Source organism: Pristiophorus japonicus, chromosome 1, assembly GCF_044704955.1.
Source record: "Pristiophorus japonicus isolate sPriJap1 chromosome 1, sPriJap1.hap1, whole genome shotgun sequence".
Classification (NCBI taxonomy): domain Eukaryota; kingdom Metazoa; phylum Chordata; class Chondrichthyes; family Pristiophoridae; genus Pristiophorus; species Pristiophorus japonicus.
The window spans coordinates 242,450,279-242,468,141 of record NC_091977.1 but is presented as its reverse complement, the minus strand read 5'-3'; the positions used below and the strand labels follow the sequence as shown (position 1 = coordinate 242,468,141).

At 42.6% G+C, this 17,863-nt stretch overlaps 1 protein-coding gene across 5 annotated transcripts in view; it reads left to right on the top strand.

Annotated features, from left to right (window-relative positions):
* The window catches only part of lingo2 (leucine rich repeat and Ig domain containing 2), a 903,690-nt gene extending 897,284 nt beyond the window's left edge, over window positions 1-6,406 (top strand). For 4 of the 5 annotated variants that reach the window (XM_070871022.1, XM_070871031.1, XM_070871041.1 and 1 more), the window contains one exon: window positions 4,176-6,406. In XM_070871022.1, coding sequence (XP_070727123.1) covers window positions 4,176-6,029 — 1,854 coding nt within the window. In that variant the 3' untranslated portion in view covers window positions 6,030-6,406. Of the gene's footprint in view, window positions 1-3,060; window positions 3,082-4,175 lie in introns of those variants that run through there. The other variant, XM_070871060.1, reaches the window with a different exon arrangement.
* Window positions 6,407-17,863: the final 11,457 nt, after the last annotated feature.

Below are 17,863 nucleotides of genomic sequence, written 5' to 3'. Positions count from 1 at the left end.
TACGGAATGCTTGCCTTTATTGGTCGAGGCATAGAATACAAGAGCAGGGAGGTTATGCTTAAATTGTATAATACTCTGGTTAGGCCACAGCTGGAATATTGTTTGCAGTTCTGGCCGCCTTATTATAGGAAGCACGTGATTGCACTGGAGAGGGTGAAGAAGGGATTTACAAGGATGCTGCCTGGAATGGAGAATCTTAGCTATGAGGGCAGATTAGATACGCTGGGGCATTGTTGGAGGGGTCAATTACAAGGGGACATAGTTTTAAAGTGGTTGGTAGAAGGTTTAGAGGTGATTTGAGGGGAAGCTTCTTCATGCAGAGGGTTGTGGGGGTCTGCAACTCACTGCCTGGAAGGGTGTTAGAGGCAGAAATCCTCACCAGATTTAAAAGGTGCTTGGATGGGCACTTGAAGTGCTGTAACCTGCAAGGTTACGGACCTCGAGCTGCTAAGTGGGATTAGACAGCTCTTGTTGGCTGGCGCATATACGATGGTAAGTACTTCAAGGAATTGAATAGGGCTAGAGTGATCTCCTGGACTAGTTTCGATTGCCTGGATGGGTTGGAGAGGAATTTTACCAGATTTTTTTCCTGGGTTGGCCTGGGTTTTTATGTTTTTTTGCCTCTCCCAGGAGATCCTATGGCTCCAGTTGGGGTGGAGTGTAAAATGTTGCAGTGCATGGGGTATCGCAATTGTGTGGGGTGGACTGGTTGGGCAGTATGCACTTTACCTTTCCGCCATTATTCATTGTTCATAGGTTTATATGTCTCTCAGACGGTTCCTCGAATCGAGGATGACTTGCTTTCATGCCAAAAAGGGATGATTTCAAGGAGTTCACAAGTGTTTCAATGAAGGACCTGATATTCCAGGTCCCAAACTATATCCTGAAGGGTGGAAGATGTCTGTGCGTAGATTTTGTTAACATGTGGTGACCGTTGCACACCAGCCACCACACGGGCTTGACAGAGCTAGGACTTGGTCCCGTGGCAAGGATTAACCAAGGTGACTGGAGACAAGCTCTGCTGCACAGACCTGGTGTGGGCTGCCCCTGGGCCCTTGTGTTAGCTGGGGTTCCGAACTCACGCCTCTCCTGGGCCCTGATCACATTGCTCCGCGATCTTTTGCCGCTCCTTTGCCCCGATCTCGCCGTTCCTCTGCTGCTGGGTGTGATATTACACTGACACACATACACTCACACAGACACACATACACACACACACACACACACACACGGATACATTGCACATACACACACACACACACACACACGAACACATTGCGTGCGCGCACACACACACACACAGACAGACCGACCGACCCAAGGGACGTCAAACCTGCGTACACACACCAACACCTAAGGAATGTCATGCATGCGCACACACGCACACACACCCCAACCTTCAGGGCTGCTGACCGAGGGCCGAGTGGCTCTTCTTCAGCCAGCTCAGACACGATGGGCCGAAATGGCCTCCTTCTGCGCTGTAGATTTTTATGTTTCGATGTTAAATGTAAAATATCTATGACAAAAATAAAAAATTAAATGTTAGAAGTTCATGACTTGACCTGGTTGCAATGGTAGTTAACTATAAATAAGTAATTGTTTATGAAATACTATTATTGGATATAGTAGGCTATGGTACTAGACTAGCTGCTCAGAAGTCACAAGTTCAGGTCACAACTTGGCAAGTGCTGAAATTGAGTTCAATTCAATAAATCTGGTGACTTGTGGACTAGCACCAGAAAAAAAATTATTAAAGCTGCCTGATTTATTCCAACTGGCTCATTGATGTGCTGATGGGAAGAGAACTTGCCACTCCATTACATGGTCTGGCCGAATTCGACTCTAGTGCCATGCAATGTGATTGATTCCCTAATGCACTATGGGCAAGTAAGGATGGACAATAAATGCTGCCTTGTCAGTGTTGCCCAAGCACAAATAAAAAAGACAACATTGAACTAGAGCAACCAAATAAAAGCTAAACAAAAAATTCTGCTTTAAAGCAAAGTCCAGAAAACCAAGGACTAAATCTACATTATTTTTCAAAAGATTTTTTAAAAAACATTGTTAAATTCCTCCCTGATTTATTGGAATCTCCCACCTGCTTATTTTCTCTGGCCCAGCCCTCATTAATATTCAGACTATTGGAAGCTCCTTGATGTCCACAAGCTACTTCTGTGCTCTATCAAATATTACTTGGTCTTGCACACTAAGAACTGTTGCATATATGTCATGCACCATTTAATCTGCTTCTGTGTGAATTAATCTCTTGTCATAAATTTGACTGATTGTTTGTTTAGCCTGAACTATATCTCAATCAGTGCAGTGTTGCTTTTACCCAAAGAATACAGAAGCATGTGGAATTCAGGTACTCCTAAATCAAAGGGATAAGGTTAATCCTGCAGCAAACTAAACTAGTTACTCCTCATATAAGATTGTAAGTTTTGAATCATAGGGAGCCCACGTGGGTCTTGTCTATGGAAGCTATCTTTTGCTATGAGCAAGTGAGCCCAAATCCCAGTCTATCCCATACAAAAAAAACAATGTGTTTTTTGCACCATTCACAAACAGATAATGATCTTCACTTTGTTTTAATTTCTTCACTTTTTTTAATTAAAATGGGATGGTTCTGTATACTTTTAAGGTCACTTCTGAATTTGGGTCAGCATAGATCCCATCACAGGTTCAGTGATGTTAGTCCGTCTCATAAGTGTTCTGAGCATCTTATTTTTATGGGAGTTGACACACACTTCTCTATATCTACTTGTGTGATTGTCAGAGGCAGGCCTGCAGCCATAGTCCCCTCTTATGAACTGAACTGAATCCCCGTGTCTTCTGCATGTGTTTTTCATCAATTTCTCTGAAGGTGGATTTAGTTAATACTAGATGAGAAAAGTGTTCAGCTTGAATTGTTAAGCTTTTTTATTCCATACTTTTTAATTGGGTTAATTTCTCAAGACAGGTAATGGTATTTAGGGCTATGGAATCAAGGCTGGTAAATGGAGTTAAGATACAGATCAGCCATGTTTCTAATTGAATGGCGGAACAGGCTTGAGGGGCAGAATGGCCCACTCCAGTTCCTATGTTCCTAGCCCAAGTTGTGATGGGGATCAAAAGTCAGAAGAGAGGTGGCTAACACACTAAACAAAAGTTGTTTTCCTCTCTGAATATACAGTAAGCGATTTATTTGCTTTTCTGGGCAACTGGAAAACCCTGCTCACCCATTGTGATCTCTGTCCATAAGAAAGAGAATAGATGAGAGACAGGCTTTTTGATGCAAAGAAAGTAGCTTTCGAAACAGCACAGTGCACAGGCAGTCAGATAGCAAAAGACAGGATACTGCAGGGAGAGGCAGTTCCGCCTTGGACTATGGGACACAATGCTGAATGGTTGTTTTGTTTAAGTGAAGTAAGATGATTCAAGGGGCAGCATTGTGATTATGTTACTTTTATGTCATTATATGAAGAGAAGTTTTATCGATTGGCAAAAGAACCAAAGGCGACATAGAACCAAAGGCAACATAAGAAAAAACTTGTTTACACAATGAGTGGTTAGGATCTGGAATGCACTGCCTGAAAGGATGGCGAAGGCAGACTCAATTGCAGCTTTCAAAAGGGTGTTGGATAAGTACCTGAAAGAAAAAGATTTGCAGGGCTACGGGGAAAGGGAGGGGGAGTGGGACTAGTAGAAAGCCGGCATGGGCTCAACTGGCCGAATGGTCTTCTTCCATGCTGTAACCATTCTATGATTCTATGAATTAAATGGATTTGATCATATTTGTTGCTTTGTACATTCACATTACTGTGGATAAAGTTCGAATGAATTGAATTAAGCCTGGTGTCCTCTTGTTTTAAGTCGGAGAGATTGAAACAAAGTGAACATGCAACAGAGACAGAGATCCAATCCAAATCACAAAGGAGTTTCATTGTTACACTCCTAGGTCCTGTACAAGTAGATATAGTGCACCATGAGTTAACTCCCATAAATGTAAGAAACACAAACTGCTTATGGCAGAAATTGACACCATTGAACTGAGGAGGTATCTACTGCAGACCCAAATTTGTATCGTTCCCAAACTGCATTAAATGATTCCACCTGTGGTGATAACAGTCATATGCTTACTAAGGTTGAAGTAACTAAAGCTTTCTTTTTTCATTTTTGTCTCCCCTCTGTTGCAGGCCCTTGACAGAATGGTAGACTGTATCAGCAAAGTCATGCTTCACGCGACTATCTCGTGTTGGCAGCCAGTTCTGGGTCTGGCTCTGATCATCGTTCTCACTGGGTCTACAATGGGATGTCCAGCACGGTGTGAATGCGTTGCACAAAACAAATCCGTCATCTGCCATCGCAAGCGCTTGACTGTGATCCCTGAGGGCATTCCTATCGAGACCAAAATATTAGACCTAAGCAAGAACAAGTTAAAGTACATCAATCCGGATGAGTTTGCATCCTATACCTTACTGGAAGTAATAGACCTTAGTGAAAATATAATATCAACTGTGGAACCTGGCTCTTTTAGCAATCTTTTTAACTTGCGCTCCCTTCGCCTGAGAAGTAACCGCCTAAAACTGATCCCCCTTGGCGTTTTTACTGGATTAGCTAACTTGACAAGGTTGGACATCAGCGAGAACAAATTAGTCATATTATTGGACTACACATTTCAGGATTTACGGAACTTAAAGTCTCTCGAAGTTGGGGACAATGATTTGGTTTACATTTCACACCGAGCCTTCAGTGGCCTGCTGGCACTCGAGCAACTTACCCTTGAGAAATGCAACCTTACGGCGGTGCCAACGGAAGCACTGTCTCACCTTCACAGTCTCATCAGCCTCCGGCTATGCCACCTCCACATCAGTGCCATACATGCATATGCCTTTAAGAAGCTGTATCGATTGAAGCACCTAGAGATGGACCACTGGCCTCTGCTGGACGCAATGCCTGCTAATAGCCTGCATGGTCTCAACCTCACCTCCCTGTTCATCACCAACACCAACCTGTCAGCGGTGCCCTATGGGGCATTCAAGCACCTGATGTACCTTGCCTACCTGAACCTGTCCTACAACCCCATCAGCACTGTCGAATCGGGCATGCTGCAGGACCTGATCCGCCTTCAAGAGCTGCACATGGTCAACGCTCAACTGCTCACCATCGAGCCCCGTTCCTTCAAAGGGCTGCATCTCTTACGGGTCCTGAACGTGTCACATAATCTGTTGGATACTCTGGAGGAGGGCGCATTCCAGACTGTGAAGAACCTCCAAGTGCTCTGCATCGACCACAACCCGCTGGCCTGCGACTGCCGCCTGCTGTGGATGCTGCAGAGGAAGAGTACGCTGAGGTTCGCGGACGAGCACCCGACCTGTGCGTCGCCAGAGAGCTTCAAGGGCAAACAGTTTCGAGATTTCAACGACCTGTACCTGCCCAGCTATTTCACCTGCCAGAAGCCCCAAATACGAGACAAGACGCTCCAGCAGCTGGTGATAGACGAAGGCCAGGTGGCCCGGTTCATGTGCCGTGCCGAGGGTGATCCTCTCCCGGTTATCTCCTGGCAGTCTCCTCGCAAGAGGCTCATCACCTTCAAGTCAAACGGCAGGGCGACAGTGCTGACAGACGGCACTCTGGAACTCAGGTTCACCCAGGCCCAGGACAGCGGGGTCTACGTGTGTGTGGCCAGCAACCCTGCCGGCAACGACACCACCTCAGCGACGCTGGTGGTGAAAGGACTTTCTGAGCACTTGCAGGGAAACAGGACCTCTCTGTACCTGACTGACCTGAACCACACCCATTCCAACGGGACGCACGTCTACATGACAGTGGCGCTGGACCTCAAAACCATCTTGGTTTCCACTGCCATGGGTTGTTTCACATTCCTCGGCGTGGTCTTGTTCTGCTTCCTGCTCCTCTTCGTGTGGAGCCGGGGCAAGGGCAAGCACAAGAACAACATCGACATCGAATACATTCCGCGCAAGTCCAACGGAGCCGCAGTTGACACTGAGCAAGGAGGCACGCGAAGGTTCAACATGAAGATGATATAACGCCAACAGCAAAAGGCTGTATTTTTTCTAAAGAAACCTTTACGCTGTCCGCTCATTATGGGGCTAAATCTTCACTTAGGTCAAGCTCCCTGTCAAGTCACACAGCCAGGGAGCTGGTAACAGCTGATGGTACAACACTGGTTTATGCTGGCAAGTGGGCATTTGGAGTTGATTTCATGGTGCCCGTGCCTTGAATTTAAACGGAGGAAGTGTCACTGGACATTTAAACGACAGCCCCGTGTTGCACATCTCTGATGACTAATCTCATTGGTGAACTGTTTGACCAAGTGAAGGAGAAAATCATTCGACATTTTATATAACACCTTGCCAGTCCGGAAGAATCGGAAGGTGCAAGTCTTCACAAAAGCACCAATGGGTTTCTACATGGAAAAAATGATTGTTGGTCAACCCTCATATTATATTGCAAAATACTGAGGGGGGAGGTGGGGGGAGGGGAGGGGATAGACATAATCAAAGATGAATGGAGGGAGGGAAGGAGTGGGGCTGTCCTTTTTAATGGAAGTCATTTTTTTAAGCAATATGAATGAAGTGTTTATTGGTGTACAAGACACGCCAGCATTGGTTTTGGGCAAGAGAAGCAGTGCTAAAACATAGGCCCAATATGTATGCTTTGTATACCTTCAAATTCATAAAGCTATCATACAATGATAATATTTTAACATGAAAAGTTAACTTCATCATCAAATCTAAATGCAAAATAAAATTGAAAAATTAGTAAAGACATTTTAAAAAATTTGAAATATATATAATTTATTTTCTGCATTGATTTTGGGTACAAATCACATGGTATAAAGACTATGATTGTATGATGGGCGTGTCCAAATGGAAAAGCCACGACATAATACTAAAATAGTAGGTATCTTGGTGATGCCATAGCTCTGCTGTCTGCAACCTCAAGTTCCACCTCTGGAGTGTTAGGCTTCTTCCCTAAGTCTTTAAGATTGGATAGCTTCAGGCTTGGCTTTGATTTCCCCCTTTCACAATCAGCAACAGTCTGCCAAAATTCTCTATTCAGGCATATGAAGAATGGTCAATTGGAAAAGGTATTGGAGGGTTGTTAGCACCCATTGAATTATATCCCAGCATGCATCAGTGTCTTGCGAGGACGAGAGAAAATTGTGGGGCGAAAATCGACATTGAAACTTGGTAAATGGGGGGCCATCAGTTGTTTTAACATTAAGAATAGGAATCTGTTTGTTTTCCACATTTCCAATGACATTTGGACCCAAAGCCAACAAGCCTAAAGAAACTACATGTTCTATGTTCTCTTAGCTGTCCCATCAAATAAGTTATAATTGTGACTGGAAATGGGTCGTTTGCCTTCACCTCCCATGATGTAAGAGAAGCCAGATATGTCAAGTGATTACTGATCCAAAAACCACCTCCTGGTAATGCAGGAGGAGATGAGTGAAAAGATCTGTATTTAGCTAACTGGAGACATGTTGGGGAAGATGAATGTCCTCCAGGCAGGAAGTAAACCCGATTTGGCTACTGATTCCCAGTAAAAGGCAATTCAGCCCAAAAATGAATCAATAAACAATCAATTTTTAGTGAAGTTTGCTAAGAGCAGGGAATTAAGAAAAAAACACCAAAGTTATACAGGTGAATGCAACACAGCAAAAGCAAATACATTAATTTCTTAACAAATTAGGTTGTCAAATTCAAATTTTTAAATATCTGTCAATAAGTTAATTATTCAGTGCCAGTACTTGGGAAACATGAGAACAAGAGGAGGCCATTCAGCCCCTCGAACCTGGTCCGCCATTCAATTAGATCATGGTAGATCTGTACTTCAACTCCATTTACCCGACTTTGATCCCTATCCCTTGACACCCTAATAAAAATCTGTCGAACTAAGTCTTGAAAATTTCAATTGATCCAGAATCCACAGCCTTTTGGGGAGCGAGTGTTCCAGATTTCTACTACCCTTTGTGTGAAAAAGTGCTTCCTGATTTCATTCCTGAATGGCCGAGCTCTAATTTAAGATCATGCTCTTTAGTTCTGGATTTCCCCAACCAGAGGAAACAGCTTCTCCCTATATACTCTATTTAATCTATTTTTTATCATTTTAAACACCTCAATTAGATCCCAACTCAACCGTCGAAACTCAAGGAAATATAATCTATAGGGAATACTTACATCTCCTAAAATATAATTCATATGCCGTTCGAGTTAGGTGTAGACAAGTTTGCCACAAATGGAAATGAACCCCTTGCAATCCATTGCCAATCACATTAGATATGCCTTTCCATAATATGAATTTGAGATTTTTCAAGGAAAGGGACCAGTTCCAACATCCCTACCCCCATTCAAATTGTACACTGCTCATCATAGGAAAATGTATATTGGCTTTTTAAGTCCATTTTCCTGTGTTGTGTACTATTTTGGCACGAGCAAATAAAAACAAAAACAAATCATTTGCTCTTTCAGCAAAAAAAAGAAAGGGTTTCACAGCGCAGTGCAGATTTGGAGAGTTATGTTCATGATCACAAACATGACATTAAATCCAAATTACCAATTGTCAGCGTATGCTTGCATTTTCAATTTGCTGTTGAATGCAAATCATTTACGAGTGGACCCAGATGTCATGGCTGCAGAGGACAGATGGGCACATTGTGTTTAGGAGAAATGTCCATTAGCTGTCTCCATAAAACTATAATCTGAAATAATAAAACAAAAATATTGCAGATGATGATGAGACTAATATAATATGCATATAAATGCGTCAATAATATTCCAATAATTTTATGGCCCTGAAGAGTCATCTCAGAATTTTAAGAGATTGAGCTTCCCTCTAAATTATGAATGAGGTTAAAAGATATATTTCTAAATTTGGACACCGAGGTAAACTGTAATCAACCCTTAATCCACATTTTTGCTGCTAAATTTCCGCTACATTAATGATCTACCATCTGGCTTTCTTATACTTATTGGCTTCCATCTACCTTTGGATTCAATTTGTTTCTTCCCATTCTGCACTCAACTGTCTCAAGTGTACAGCAGGCTGTGTCTCTGAGCGCAGTCTAGTTCCACCCTATCCTTCCATGATAGACCTGTCTGCACCAATGTAACTAAAGCCTGTCAGAATAAATTATTAAAACTCAAAATTTGAATTCCACCCATAGCCCGACCATACTTGTAACTCCACAACTTAGCCCATTCAGGCCCCATTCCAGGAGGTAAGCATATAATTTTGGTTTACACCCCAGTGCAGGTCTGCGTGAATGTTGCAGTCAGCCAAGGTCCTATCTTTCCGTACCAAATGGAAGCCTTTGGCACTATTTCAAGAGCAGGGAATTCTCCCGATGCCTTGACGAACATTCCTCCCCCAACCCGCACCACCAAAAACAGATTAGGTGCCCATTCATTTTCATTACTATTTGTAGAATGTTATAGTGTGAAAAACGGCTTTGATACTTGCAGTTACGTATTTGTAACAAACTCATTTTATGTTACACAATTTGAGAGATGTAATAATGTGCTGTATAAATCCAAGTCTCTTTTTATTTTCAAATGTATTTCTTGAAATCCAATACACCATGGGTCTTCGTAACTTTTTTAAAATCCAAAAATACATGCAAATTATTTTTCAGGTAAAATGTTTGGCCATGTTTGAGTTGAAAAGGCACGTGACAGCAAAATAGATCATCTCTGCTGGAGAGATCGCAAGAATCTGTGAGACAATACGGATAAAGCTCACTGGCTGTGTTTTTATTTACCAAACCTATTCTACAAAGTTGTCTGAGATTTAATTTGGTCTGTTAACAGATGCGAGGAGAAATCATATTTTATATTGTTACAAAGTTAATCCACATTGCATGCTTAAATATTAGGGGTCCATCACTCCAGGAGCAGTCAGTTGTTGAAAATTTGATTCAATTCAGATTGCATTGTTCCAAGTTGAATTCAATCATTGGAATTTTTACACCACCTCCCCCAAATTATGCATTGTCTGATGACATTGTGGACTTGGAGTCTAGCTGAGATTTAATACCATGATGATTCCACCTGTTGAAGTCACTCTCAGTAAATATATATATATTTCAGGGGACCATGCGGTGGAGGATTTTTTCTGTGTGCTCAGTATAATGAAGAAAGAAAAGAAAGAACTTGCATTTCTATAGCACCTTTCAGAACCTTAGGACATCCCAAAGCACTTTACAGCCAATTAAATACTTTGTTTGAAGTGTACTATTGTAATGTAGAAAATACAGCAGCCAATTTGTGCACAGCAAGGTCCCACAAATAGCAATGAGATAATGACCAGATCATCTGTTTTAGTGATGTTGGTTGAGGGATAAATATTGGTCAGGACACCAGGGATAACTCCCCTGCTCTTCTAAATAATGCCCTGGGATCTTTTACATCCACCTGAGAGGGCAGCCAGGACCTCAGTTTAACATTGCATCTGACAGATGGCACCTCTGACAGTGCAGCATTCCCTCAGTACTGCATTGGAATCTCAGCCTGTATTATGCATGCTTAAGTCTCTGGAGTGGGACTTGAACCCACAACCTTCTAACCCAGAGGAAAGAGAGCTACCAACTAAGCCACGGCTGACCCTTATGAAATCATAAACTCTCCCTTTTTATAATCAGGCTTAGACAATAATTAGCGCATAACACTATCTTCTCCTATGATATGATGATAGTGGGAATTGAGTGCCATTCATTATAAAGACTGTCTTATTTAGTTTGGCTCACATTCTGCTTTTACATTCCTAATGATAACGAACTAACCAACTGATTTTTAACCCTACATGGACTTGCTGTTTATCAAGAGAGAGAGAGATGTAAAAAGTACAACTAGTGATTTGTACTACAATAGTGCAACAGCAACTTGTATTTATATTGGGGGTGAAATTGCCTCTTTTTTCGAGGCCCATTAAGAGACTTTTCATCCTGGGGTTGGGGAGGGGTTGAGGGGGGGGCGCTACTGGCTCCTGGGAAATTGCCTGGGAATTTGCGTAGGCACTACGATGACAGCGCCGTGCCCCACAGTTAGCATCATAGACTGCCGCACAACCGGCGATGACGTCTTCACCGTGCGCAGCGACGCTTCACCGCCCCGCACTGACCACTTATGTCCTGCAGGGGAAATTGCCCCACGGGGCCGTGAAGCTAGTACAAGCGGATGTCAAAAAAAGCCAGTTCATGGGCTGCGAAGCTGGCCGACATCCGCTCTTGGGGATGGGGAGGACACCAGCGTCCTATGCCACTATATGTTCTAGATTGCATTCACCCATCACCCCTGTGCCCACTGATTTACATTATCTCCCTGTTCAGGAACACCCAAATTCAAATCCCTGCATGGTCTCATCCTCTATCTCTGTAACCTCCTCCAGCCTTGCAAAGCTATCAGAACTCTGTGTTCCTCCAAATCTGGATTTTTAAGCACCCCGATTTCCTTCACCCCACCATTAGCAGCCATGCCTTCAGCTGTCTCGGCCCTAAGCTCAAGAATTCCCTGCCTAAACCACTCCACCTCTCTCTTCTCCTTTAAGATGCTCCTTAAAACTAACCTCTTTGAACAAGTATTGGCAACCTGTCCTAATATATCTGTGTCTGGCTCAGAATGAAATTTTGTTTGATAAAGCTCCTGTGAAGCACCTTGAAATATTTTACTATGTTAAAGGAGCTATATAAATGCAAGTTGTTCTTGTAAATATTGACATTGGGTTTATTTCATGTTGAACTATTCATACCCTACAATAAAACCACAAATTAAATTATTGTCTAAGTCGAGGATTTTGAAAAACTTGAGAAGTTCATTCCATGAACAACCAGAATTAACGTTGGTCCTTTTGTATGTGGGGCTGGGAGTCTGCTTAAAGTACATAGAAACATAGAAAATAGGTGCAGGAGTAGGCCATTCGGCTCGTAGAGCCTGCACCACCATTCAATATGATCATGGCTGATCATGCAACTTTAGTATCCCATTCCTGCTTTCTCTCCATACCCATTGATCCCTTTAGCCATAAGGGTCACATCTAACTCCCTTTTGAATCTAGCTAACGATTGGCTTCAATAACTTTCTGCGATAGAGAATTCCACAGGTTCACACTTATCTGAATGAACAAGTTTCTCCTCATCTCGGTCCTAAATGGCTTACCCCTTATCCTTATACTGTGACCCCTGGTTCTGGACTTCCCCAACATCGGGAACATTCTTCCTGTGTCTAACCTGTCCAATCCCGTCAGAATTTTATACGTTTCTATGAGATCCCCTCTCATTCTTCTAAATTCCAGTGAATATAAGCTTAGTTGATCCAGTCTTTCTTCATATGTCAGTCTTGCCACCCCGGGAATCAGTCTGGTGAACCTTCACTGCACTCCCTCAATAGCAAGAATGTCCTTCCTCAGGTTAGGAGATCAAAACTGTACAACTGCAATAAGACCTCCCTGCTCCTATACTCAAATCCTCTCGCTATGAAGGCCAACATGCCATTTACCTTCTTCACCTCCTGCTGTACCTGCAATGACTGATGTACCATGACACCCAGGTCTCGTTGCACCTCCCCTTTTCCAAATCTGTCACCATTCAGATAATATTCTGCCTTCCTGTTTTTGCCACTAAAGTGGATAACCTCACATTTATCTATATTATACTGCATCTGCCATGCATTTGCCCACTCACCTAATCTGTCCAAGTCACCCTGCAGCCTCTTAGCATCCCCCTCACAGCTCACACTGCCACCCAGTTTAGTGTCATCTACAAACTTGGAGATATTACATTCAATTCCTTTGTCAAAATCACGAATGTATATTGTAAATAGCTGGGGTCCCAGCACGGAATCTTGCACTACCCCACTAGTCACTGCTGCCATTCTGAAAAGGACCTGTTTATTCCTACTCTTTGCTTTCTGTCGATCAACCTGTTCTCTATCCACGCCAATACATTATCCCAATACCATATGCTTTAATTTTGCACACTAATCTCTTGGGACCTTGTTAAAAGCCTTTTGAAAGTTCAAATACACCATATCCACTGGTTCTCCCTTGTCCACTCTACCAGTTACATCCTCAAAAAATTCTAGAAGATTTGTCCAGCATGATTTTCCTTTCATAAATCCATGCTGAATTAGACTGATCCTGTCATTGCTTTTCAAATGCACTGCAATTACATCTTTAATAATTGATTCCAACATTTTCTCCACTACTGATGTCAGGCTAACTGGTCTATAATTCCCTGTTTTCTCTCCCTCCTTTTTTTAAAAGTGGGGTTACATTAGCTACCCTCCAGTCCATAGGAACTGAACCAGAGTCAATAGACTGTTGAAAAATGATCACCAATGCATCCACTATTTCTAGGGCCACTTCCTTAAGTACTCTGGGATGCAGACTATCAGGCCCCGGGCATTTATCGGACTTAAATCTCATCAATTTCCCTAAAACAATTTCCTGACTAATAAGGATTTCCTTCAGTTCCTCCTTCTCACAAGACCCTCAATCCCCTAGTGAAGACAGAACCAAAGTATTTGTTCAATTGGTCTGCCATTTCTTTGTTCCCCATTATAAATTCATCTGATTCTGACTGAAAGAGACCGACATTTGTCTTCACTAATCTTTTTCTCTTCACATATCTATAGAAGCTTTTGCAGTCAGTTTTTATGTTTCCTTGGTTGGGAATATGATTGGAAGTACTTCATCCCAGCCTTTTTTTTGGAGATCTCCACAAATCAAGTGCCATCCCTGGTCAAGAATTTTGAGATCCACTAGATAGAAAACAAAGAAAATATTACTGGAACCCTTGAAAAATTTTAATTATTCTTGTACTAATAAGGGACATAGATAATCTCCTGTTTCTTTTCTTCTGACTTAGAAACATAGAAACATAGAAAATAGGTGCAGGAGTAGGCCATTCTGCCCTTCGAGCCTGCACCGCCATTCAATAAGATCATGGCTGATCATTCCCTCAGTACCCCTTTCCTGCTTTCTCTCCATACCCATTGATCCCCTTAGCCATAAGGGCCATACCTAACTCCCTCTTGAATATATCCAATCAACTGGCATCAACAACTTTCTGTGGCAGGGAATTCCATAGATTAACAACACTCTGAGTGAAGAAGTGTCTCCTCATCTCAGTCCTAAATGGCCTACCCCTTATCCTAAGACTATGTCCCCTGCTTCTGGACTTCCCCAACATCGGGAACATTCTTCCCGCATCTAACCTGTCCAGTCCCGTCAGAATCTTATACGTTTCTATGAGATCCCCTCTCATCCTTCTAAACTCCAGGAAATAAAGGCCCAGTTGATCCAGTCTCTCCCCATATGACAGTCCAGCCATCCTTGGAATCAGCCTGGTGAACCTTCGCTGCACTCGCTTAATAGCAAGAACGTCCTTCCTCAGATTAGGAGACCAAAACTGTACACAATATTCAGGTGAGGCCTCACTAAGGCCCTGTACAACTGCAGTAAGACCTCCCTGCTCCTATACTCAAATCCCCTAGTTATGAAGGCCAACATACCATTTGCCTTCTTCACTGCTGTACCTGCATGCCCACTTTCAATGACTGATGAACCATGACACCCAGGTCTCGTTGCATCTCCCCTTTTCCTAATCTACTGCCATTCAGATAATATTCTGCCTTCATGTTTTTGCCCCCAAAATGGATAACCTCACATTTATCACATTATACTGCATCTGCCATGCATTTGCCCACTCATCTAACCTGTCCAGGTCACCCTGCAGTCTCTCAGCATCCTCCTCACAGCTCACACTGCCACCCAGTTTAGTGTCATCCGCAAACTTGGAGATATTACACTGAATTCCTTCATCTAAATCGTTAATGTATATTGTAAAGAGCTGGGGTCCCAGCACTGAGCCCTGCGGCACCCAATAGTCACTGCCTGCCATTCTGAAAAGAACCCGTTTATCCCAACTCTCTGCATTTTGTCTGCCAACCAGTTCTCTATCCACATCAGTACATTACCCCCAATACCATGCGCTTTGATTTTGCACACCAATGTCTTGTGCGGGACCTTGTCAAAAGCCTTTTGAAAATCCAAATACACCACATCCACTGGTTCTCCCTTGTCCACTCTGCTAGTTACATCCTCAAAAAATTCCAGAAGATTCGTCAAGCATGATTTCCCTTTCATAAATCCATGCTGACTTGGTCCCATCCTGTCACTGCTTTCCAAATGCGCTGCTATTTCATCCTTAATGATTGATTCAACATTTTCCCCACTACTGATGTCAGGCTAACCGGTCTATAATTACCTGTTTTCTCTCGCCCTCCTTTTTTAAAAAGTGGTGTTACATTAGCTACCCTCCAGTCCATAGGAACTGATCCAGAATCAACAGACTGTTGGAAAATGATCACCTATGCATCCACTATTTCTAGGGCCACTTCCTTAAGTACTCTGGGATGCAGACTATCAGGCCCCGGGGATTTATCGGCCTTCAATCCCATCAATTTCCCTATCACAATATCCTGCCTAATAAGGATATCGTTGAATTCCTCCTTCTCACTCGACCCACTGTCCCCTAGTACATTCGGAAGGTTATTTTGTCTTCCTTCGTGAGGACAGAACCGAAGTATTGGTTCAATTGGTCTGCCATTTCTTTGTTCCCCATTATAAATTCATCTGAATCTGACTGCAAGGGTGCTATGTTTGTCTTCACTAATCTTTTTCTCTTCACATATTTATAGAAGCTTTTGCAGGTCGTTTTTATGTTCCCTGCAAGGTTCCTCTCGTACTCTATTTTCCCCCACTTAATTAAACCCTTAGTCCTCCTCTTTTGAATTCTAAATAGAAACATAGAAACATAGAAAAATAGGTGCAGGAGTAGGCCATTCGGCCCTTCTAGCCTGCACCGCCATTCAATGAGTTCATGTTTGGTGCTTTTTCTAGCCAATTTATATGCCTCTTCCTTGGCTTTAACACTATCCTTAATTTCCCTTATTAGCCATGGTTGAGCCACCTTCCCCGTTTTATTTTTATTCCAGACAGGGATGTACAATTCCTGAAGTTCATCCATATGATCTTTAAATGTTTGCAATTGCCTATCCACCGTCAACCCTTTAAGTATCCTTTGCCAGTCTGTTCTAGCCAATTCACGCTTCATAGCATCGAAGTTACCTTTCCTTAAGTTTAGGACCCTAGTTTCCAAATTAACTGTGTCACTCTCCATCTTAATAAAGAATTCTACCATATTATGGTCATTCTTCCCGAAGGGGCCTCGCCCAACAAGATTGCTAATTAGTCCCTTCTCATTACACATCACCCAATCTAGGATGGCCTGCTCTCTCGTTGGTTCCTCGACATATTGGTCTAGAAAACCATCCTTAATTCACTCCAGGAAATCTTCTTCCACCGCATTGCTACTAGTTTGGTTTGCCCAATCAATATGTAGATTAAAGTCGCCCATGATAACTGCTGTACCTTTGTTGCCCACATCCCTTATTTCTTGTTTGATGTTGTCCCCAACCTCACTACTACTGTTTGATGGTCTGTACACAACTCCCACTAGCGTTTTCTGCCCTTTGGTATTCTGTAGCTCCACCCACACCGATTCCACATCATCCATTCTAATGTCCCTCCTTACTATTGCATTAATTTTCTCTTTAACCAGCAATGCCACCCCGCCTCCTTTTCCTCTCTGTCTATCCTTCCTAAATGTTGAATACCCCTGGATGTTGAGTTCCCAGTCTTGGTCACCCTGGAGCCATGTCTCCGTGGTGCCAATTACATCATATTCATTAACTGCTGTCTGCGCAGTTAATTCGTCCACCTTATTCCGAATACTCCTCGCATTGAAGTACAGAGCCTTCAGACTTGTCTTTTTAACACACTTTGCCCCTTTGGAATTTTGCTGTATTCATTTGGAAGAAAATCTAATTATCTATAATCGCAAACTAATGAATTTTAAACATGCGTTCTCTTGGTGTCTGATATTAAAAATTAATCTGATAAGGAATTAGGCAAAGCAAACTTGGAAAAATGATTTATTTTTAAATAGTTTAATAGTACTCTTGTATTCCGTCATGGATTAATTAAAGTCTGAAAATTGACGAGAAGGCCAAGGGGTGAAATGTGATTCAGGTCTTGAAAATTCTGAGAGTAATAAATTGCTTTTCTATTGTACTTGGACCCATGCTCGTGATGTCAACCCCTGATCAAGTGCAGCCAGCCTGCAACCCGAATGGCGATCTGGCTGGGTTACAGCTAAGGCAAAGTGTCGGGAGATTGCTCCAGTAGAATGGGCCTCAAGTACAATATAAAAGCAGCTGTAGGTTAAAGTAGATTATTGGATGTAGGCATAAAAACAGAGGATACAGGTTTAACACCAACAAGACTAAAGTGAGATTAGAGGTCGGAAGAACCCCCACTTGTAGAAAGAGCAGCTGAGAATGAACTGGATTACCTTGGTTGGGAATGATTGGAAGTTATAATTTCAGGCCCAGGCTGGGATGATGACATACTCTGCTGTGCTGCAGGCTGGAGACAAATAGCAGCGAGATGAGCTAGATAAATGCGTTGAATTTTGCCTGATTGCAGTAGGGAACCAGCAAATCTGTATAATCAGGAGATTACATAGATAATAGGGCAAAGTCCACAATAGGATAGTTGGTACATGGCGTGCTGAAAGAGCGAGCATGATGGCCTTTTCTCATTCAGTGTTTTTTTGTTAATTAGTCATTGTGGGTTCTACACCAAGTTTTGAAAAGAAAAATCTGTTTCAGTAATCGGAATGTAATTATATCACCTCCATGAAAATGACATTGTCACATGCGTGACAAATCCTGATACAAGATGCACATCCAGCCTGCCAAATTAAGCAGTTTACAAAGACAATGCACAGCACAAC